Genomic DNA, 7,672 nt, shown 5'->3' on the forward strand with positions numbered 1-7,672 from the left:
GCAACAGCTTGTCAGCTGATCTGATCCAGCTTTTACTGACATGAGTCATTGTGCTTTAAGTCAAAATGAAAGTGAAACTAAAACACACACGGCAACAAACAAGAAGAAAAAAAAACCAACAGATGAATGCTGACTGGCCAGTATATCATGATATCACTGATAGGAGGAGGAGTCTTGTACACAAGTTATGTTGTGTTATTATAGAACTGAAGCAAAACGACGCGTTGAAGCGAATAAAAAGCTACCAACGGGAAGAAGAGGAGACAACAGAAGTATGAACTTGATCTTTTAGTATGTTTTGCTGTGTTTCTGTGTCATTCTTCTTTGTTTTGTACTGCAGTTGATATTTATTTATTATTATTACGTTTTTATCTCTTTCTTAAAATGCCTTTGTAAAGTAGCAGGACTAAAATGTTACATGTCCGATAATGAACACGTTTGATCACAGTCTGTAAAGAGGATGCGACTGGGATTAACAGTTTGAACACTTCGTGGTATTCTGCTTCATCCGAAACATTCAGAGTGTTGTTTGTTCTTCCAGCTGATCATCAGTTGATATAATTGATGTGATAGAAAGTGGACAGATCGCCGATCGCTCTCTTACAAACAAGTAAGTTGACGTTAAAACATCCTGTGTGAACATGTGTGCTCCTGTTGTTTACTTTCTGTTGCACTCACTGTTTAAATACGCTACGTGGGCTCATTTTCATCAGATTGGAAACAGGATGAAAAACAAAACAAAACAAATATCTCACAGAAAAAGGACAGAGAAAGACAAACAGCTTTTAGTTGGTTCATGTGATACAAAACATGAAAACCCAAAGGGGGTTTTATGAAAGTGCGCAACATGAAGTAAATAGCGGCATAGCGGTGTTTACAGTGTCAATAAGAGTTTATAATAATAATAATAATAATAATTTAGTTGTTGTTGTTGTTGTCAAAAACACGAGGCTTGTGGCTTTTCCTATCATAAAAAACAGAAAACTGAATGTTTATGTGCAAAATAAAAGACACGCACCAGATAGGAAGATGCAACGCGCGTTCGCGTACATATAAAAGGCACTGTTTTTGTCCGCTAGAGTGGGATTTTCACGGCATATTCTGCACCAAATCTCTGTGCGTTCATCATTTGCCTCCTGCAACCACTTTTCCGAGAATACGCGCTTCTTTTGTGGTTTGGACTCCTTCTGACATTTCTTTGGAGGTGGAGGAACACCAGAGTAATTGCTTAAAGGAGCTTGCTTCTTCGACATCTTTAAGAGTTCTAAACAAATGTCTGTCCTCCTCCAGAAAATCTTATGTACGCAAACACGCGTTGCAACTTCTTATCTGGTGCGCGTCTTTTATTTTGACAGCGAATGCGCACCTGCGGATATGTGCACCTCTGAAAATAGAAAACTATATTAACCATTTAACAATCCATCCATCCATTCGCTTCCGCTTATCCTTTTCAGGGTCGCGGGGGGCGCTGGAGCCTATCCCAGCTGTCATAGGGCGAGAGGCGGGGTACACCCTGGACAGGTCGCCAGTCTGTCGCAGGGCCAACACACAGGGACAGACAACCATTCGCACTCACATTCACTCGCACATTCACACCATTCACACAATGGCAATTTGGATTTTCCAATTAACCTATCCCCTCAAGCTGCATGTCTTTGGACGGTGGGAGGAAGCCGGAGTACCCGGAGGGAACCCACGCAAACACGGGGAGAACATGCAAACTCCACACAGAAAGACACCGGCCTGATGGTGGATTTGAATTCAGGACCTTCTTGCTGTGCGGCAACAGTGCTAACCACCGTGCCACCGTGCTGCCAAACCATTTAACAAATTGTTTAAAAAAAATCAACAAAATAAATCAAAATGAATCTGAATCTGTCTAAAAAGTTCATTAAATATATTTTTGTGAAATTTCAGGAAGGAGATTTAAACCGACAGTGAGTAGTGACCTTGATTGTCCCTTTGAGGCCTTCTGAATTTACTTCATTTAATTTTCTGGTGAGCACCGATCGTTGTTGCCTAATGTTCAGTTTTGTTGTCTGTGAGGTGTGATGAAATGAAAATCAATAACACTGATATTTTTTCTTTTTAAATTTCACAGGTCACTAAGTGTAATGCACCCAGTAAAGTCAACAGGAAAACTTTACATGCTCTTCCGTGTTCGTAGAGAGGAGCTCATGGTTCGTAGAGACAGCTGCCAGAGACGGAGAAACGCAAGAACAGGTAGAAAACTAAGCCTAAAAACATCTAAACATGTTATTGGAGTAATACTGAAAACACACTTCACTCTGATGTCAACAGACCATTTTAAATCTCGTAGCTGAAACATGCACAGAATTATGATCATGGTTTGGATCATAGACGTACATTAATTCATGTGCCGGTGAGCTGCACAGAAACGGTGTCTGTGTACACTCTGTGTGGGGAAATCACTCAGTGGTTTTTAAGCTGGTGAAAAATGTGAAATATTTCACTTTTATTTCTATTGTCTTTTTTAAAAAAAAGATATTTATTAAAACGTTCTTCCTCTGATTCATTCTGACAGAGAGAAGATGATCAGGATCCTTCTGTTTCTCGGCCTGGCGTCCTCTGTCTGTGAGTGTCCACATTTAGACACAGTTATCTTTTGATAAATTCAAATAAATAAATAAATAAAAAGGATAAATGAACACACAATAATGAGGTGGTGTCTTCTCAACAGGGACGTTTGTTTTGAAAAGGACTGCGACTGTCTTTGAGGCCAAGGAGGACGACAACATCACCATCAGATTGGACAGTCAGCTCCAAGCTGACGTGTCTCTGGCTGACGTGATGTGTGTTTTCCACTCAGACGTCACTAAGATTTTGTTTAAAATGATCAGAGGAGTGGAGGACTCTGAGTCTCAGCATGAGCAGTTTGCAGGACGAGTTCAGACTGACAGAGACGCTCTGAGAGGAGGACGAATCAGACTTCATCTGTCCAGAGTCACAGCTGAAGACTCTGGAAGCTACAGGTGTGACGTGGCTGCCGACTACGACGACAGCCTGAAGAGATGGAGGCTCGAGACAAATGGTAAGTTGACTCCTGTATCTCTTTAGGACTGGGCTGTATTTATATTGCAGATGAACAAACATTCAGATTTTCATCCTCAGAAAACTTTGTTTTGAGTGTGGGTCGAACTTCTGATGGAGACAGCAGTGATGTCTCACTCAAACCTCCAATGTTTGGACCACCAAAAGGTAAATCAGATCTGAGGAGCTGCATTCAGAGAGTGTTTCAATAAATTTTATTTTTATTCGTCTAAAAAGTTCAGTGTCATAAATTTATAGTAAATTGTGGAATTATTTAATTTAAAAATGTCTAGTCTTCATTACGGTTGTGATAACCTCCACAATGATTTGCACTGACAGGAAAAGTTATAGAAAAAACTATAGAAATGTAATAAAGATAAAACTTAAAGTAACATTCAAATATTTATTTTGGTGTGGAACATTTCTCATCCATAAAGAAGATGGTCAGAAATATTTTTGTAAAACACATCAATTAAAACAATAACTTCCATTTTTCACTGAATAAATCAATATGTCACAATTTAGTTTTCTCTTTTCAGGTTTTGCGTTTCTGTACATGAATGTGAGGAAAATAAAGGTGGACAAAATGAAGATTTTGAGTGCAGGTGATGCTGAAGGTAATTCAGGAAAATGATGCAGGGGGGGTTTGGGGCACATACAGTACAAGCCATGCATGTGTTACAGAAAGTAGAGGTTACAGCATGCAGGGTGAGAACTCATTACTGTATGTACTGTTTTCAAAAACAATCCTTTGTTTTCTAGATCCACAACTGGCGGGAAGAAAGACAAGTCAGGAGGAAACGGTGCTGTTTGTTCTGGCTGTAGTTTTAATTATTGCAAATGCAGGAACCATTGTACTTTTAATAAAATTTCTTCATGATGGTTTAAAACGGTACGTTGGCAAACTTTTATTGCATCTACATGTTTGACTATGTCAGCATTTGATTTTGCCTGACTGTGGTGTTGTGTGTTGTATATTACAGATCAACAACATGATGAAACACCGCTACTGTGTCCCTGACCAAATGAGTCAAACCAACAACGACTTTCTTACCTGCTCCAGTTGTGCTAATGTTAAAAACAAACTAACAAATAAACAACAGCAAAAAAAAGCTCACTATAAGAAAATTACACTTAGAAGATGAAAAAAGACCAAAAAAAAAATCAGATGTTAAAATGCTGATTCTTTGCTTTCGAAAATCTTTTTCAGTATTTGTGTCTTTTCTAAATTGAGCCTTTGAACTAAGAGTTGATAGAAATGATATTTCAGAAGCAAATAATTCTACATTTAGTGATTTAGGGTTTAATTTCCTCATATATAATGCATATGCAGTATGATGTATTTTTCTCACTTAAAAATACTCAAATGAAGATCAGTGTATATCATGGGGATAACAGCTGTGGGGTTTAAGGAAGAAAGAACAGATGTAATTTTCTGTACCATCACTTCAAAGTCCTTCTTCTCTGTACCTATTACCACATTGTGTTCATATGCAGAGAGAAATAACTTACTTGTTATCAAAAGGAGGCAGCACGGTGGCACGGTGGTTAGCACTGTTGCCGCACAGCAAGAAGGTCCTGAGTTCAATTCCAACATCAGGCCGGGGTCTTTCTGTGTGGAGTTTACATGTTCTCCCCGTGTTTGCGTGGGTTCTCTCCGGGTACTCCGGCTTCCTCCCACCGTCCAAAGACATGCAGCTTGTGGGGATAGGTTAATTGGAAAATCCAAATTGCCACTAGGTGTGAATGTGAGTGCGAATGGTTGTCTGTCCTTGTGTGTTAGCCCTGCGGCAGACTGGCGACCTGTCCAGGGTGTACCCCGCCTCTCGCCCTATGACAGCTGGGATAGGCTCCAGCGCCCCCCGCGACCCTGAAAAGGATAAGCGGTAGCGAATGGATGGATGGATGGTTATCAAAAGGGAATTTGATATATAGTTTCATCAGTTAAATTGCACAAAGCATATTGTACAGGGTACAGCGGCCATGAACGGCACTAATGCTAACTTTATTTGAAACATCTTGTCTGTAGATATTTTGATTCTGTTCTTGAAATAATATTTTGACTTTTAGAAATGTTGTCTTATTCTCAAAATGAAAAACGTAAAAAAGAAAAGTTGTCAGTCAAGTCCCCACAGTGCTGCGTGGTAGACTGCTGCAACAGCTGCCAGCACAAGTGTTCTTAAGCTTCCTGTTTTTCTGGTTCTTTTTGTCACACTCTTGGCAGTCAAGACTCTTTGCTAGATCATCACTCTGGCAGTGCATATCCTGTTTGCTTTGAAGTGAACACAACATGGTTTCAGAGCTGAAGCTAACTGGAGAACTAAGCAGCTATCAGAGATCAATGATATGAACAAAACTGGGGAACAGAATCCGCATTGCAGTTTGATGTGAATCATGGACAAGGCACTGCACCCACACTTCCTGGACTATGGTGTGAACAATTTTTTGAGTGGACAGAGACATTAATCTGAGAGGCAAGAAGAAAGGTGGAGGGATTCTACGGTTTCTCAATATAAAGAGCTTTAATAATTTGGCATTTATAACACAATGATTTCCCTGCTTTTGGGTTAAATAAAGCATATTTTATCTCACCTTATTTTTTATTCGGTGAATAAACTCAAAGACAGGAAGCAGCATTAACTGTTAATAATGATTACAGTTTAAAAACCAAGTGCAGTCAAAAGGAAGCATGCGTGTGAGCTGTGAAAGACCTTTTCCAAGTGGGACTTCACTGTATAAGAGTATCATATGGTCATACTGATGCATAAACAGAAAATAAATCCTTGTATCTCCTACTATTAAGTAAACATAACAAGATTGTAATATTTTTCCTTAGTTTACAACATTAGTGTCTAATTTCTAAAGAAATAAAGCACCTCGTATTGTTATATTGTTGCCCCAAGTAAAATAAAGTATTTTTTTTACAGAGAGCATTGACTTGCTCTTGCTTTAGTGTACAGGTTGTGCACCAAAAGCACACAGTATTGTTCTTAAATGGGTCTTAAAGGGGGCATGAAAGCTCCACAGGCTAATTCACACCATTGAGCCATGCTCTAAATAACTGGCACAGATATAACTCGGTCTATGAAGCTAGATTTAAGAAAAGGGTGCTTGAAGTTCAAGTTTTAAAAACAAGTTTAGCACCATATTGTGCTAGTAAAGAACGAGACATCACCAGTTTGGCTCGTTCTTTACTAGCTAATAGACTTACATTAGTTTATGTTAGCTAAATCTTATCCAAAAGATCAGATTAAACACACAGACATACAAAGATGTATTTGCCCTTTTATAGATCTGTATCTGCGCACTGTTTAGTATAGACACACAGATGCTTTTTTTTGTCATGCAGCTCCTGCTTTCGACGCTCGAGTTTAAGTTCAGTGAAGTTTGGCTCTCGTCAATTAAATTTCTTATTTAGCCACAGCAATATATTGCGTTCGCTTCTTAACCTCATAACTTTGAGCCATCCACCTTTGGCAAAATATGTTTTTAGTGTGTGTTTATGTAAGTCTTTTATCAAGTAAAGAATTATTTTTCCTTCTATTGATGAGGATTGTATGCTGTGAGAAATTAGGAGCTGTGAGAAATCAGCAAATGAAATTTAGGAGAAGAGGTTCCAGGGATTAGATCAAATATTGGATTTTCTGATCTGCTACAGAGGTGATAAAGATTATGTCTAAATAGTCACATTTTATTAACACATTTTATAGAGAATGTTTTACTTACATGTTTGTAGCAAACCTGCACTGATCCATCTGTGCCATTTACCCCCTTATCTTCTTATGCTGAGGGTTGGTATGTCGATGATAGTTGTCGTTTTTTTGTTCTTTGCCCACCTTTGCGTGGTAATGACTGCACAATGTTAGAAAGAAGCCCCAAATAATCAGATGACCCCGGTATGCATAGGGAATTTGCGATGGTGAAAAGAAAAACCTCCCTTTTAACAGGAAGAGACACCAGTTCAGGGAGGGGCCAACCACGGTGAGGGAAAATAGAAGGAATACCTAACTTTATTTTGTTTTAATCAAATAAAAAATATTTTCACTTAATCTGTACTCTTTTTGTTGCCATATATTCAGTTCCTACATGCCTGTTGTATTTTGTGTTAGAGTACTTGGCGATAGAAGAGCAGATGGAAGAATGATGCAACCTACAACAGCAATGCTCAGTAGCTAGTGGATCTGAGAGCAGAACACAACAACCTCCCTGAACAGGGTCCAGTAACCATCACAGTGGCAGACATCCAAGAAAGGATCTCTAGTATGAAGAGTTGGACAGCACCAGGCCCTGACATGATTCGTGCCTACTGGCTGAAGAAGCTGAATGCACTCCATGAGCATCTGGCAGCACAAATGAACCAGCTGCTAGTTGACAAGAGAATGGATAACTGGAGGCCGGATGGTCCTGATCCTCAAGGACCCCCAGAAGGGACCGGTCCCATCCAACTACCAACCAGTAACCGGCCTCAGTACCACATGGAAGCTCCTGTCACACATCATAGCAGCAAAGATGAACAGGCATATAGGTCAATAAATGAGCAGGGCAGAGAAAGGGATTGGCAAGAATACCAGAGGCCCAAAACACCAGCTACTGGAAGACAGAGCAGTCAGCCAAGACTGCA

At 39.6% G+C, this 7,672-nt stretch overlaps 1 protein-coding gene across 1 annotated transcript; it reads left to right on the forward strand.

The window, feature by feature from the left end:
- The first annotated feature begins 1,440 nt into the window (after nt 1-1,440).
- LOC308401425 (uncharacterized protein) lies at nt 1,441-4,532 on the forward strand. Its single transcript, XM_080889631.1, has 8 exons — nt 1,441-1,998; nt 2,102-2,223; nt 2,546-2,595; nt 2,702-3,052; nt 3,133-3,219; nt 3,591-3,668; nt 3,814-3,943; nt 4,035-4,532. Exons 3-8 carry the CDS (start codon nt 2,553-2,555, stop codon nt 4,045-4,047), a joined length of 702 nt encoding a protein of 233 aa, XP_080745757.1. The 5' UTR covers nt 1,441-1,998; nt 2,102-2,223; nt 2,546-2,552; the 3' UTR covers nt 4,048-4,532.
- The last annotated feature ends 3,140 nt before the right edge of the window (nt 4,533-7,672 follow it).

The sequence above is a fragment of the Rhamphochromis sp. 'chilingali' genome (genome assembly GCF_963969265.1).
Source record: "Rhamphochromis sp. 'chilingali' genome assembly, chromosome: 1".
Taxonomy (NCBI): domain Eukaryota; kingdom Metazoa; phylum Chordata; class Actinopteri; order Cichliformes; family Cichlidae; genus Rhamphochromis; species Rhamphochromis sp. 'chilingali'.

Bases quoted from the DNA above. Each gene is read 5' to 3' on its own strand.
- LOC308401425 (XM_080889631.1), top strand. From the start codon at position 2,553: ATGATCAGGATCCTTCTGTTTCTCGGCCTGGCGTCCTCTGTCT. The intron at 3,053-3,132 runs GTAAGTTGACTC...TTTCATCCTCAG, and splicing joins ATGGAGGCTCGAGACAAATG to AAAACTTTGTTTTGAGTGTG. The intron at 3,669-3,813 runs GTAATTCAGGAA...TTTGTTTTCTAG, and splicing joins GAGTGCAGGTGATGCTGAAG to ATCCACAACTGGCGGGAAGA.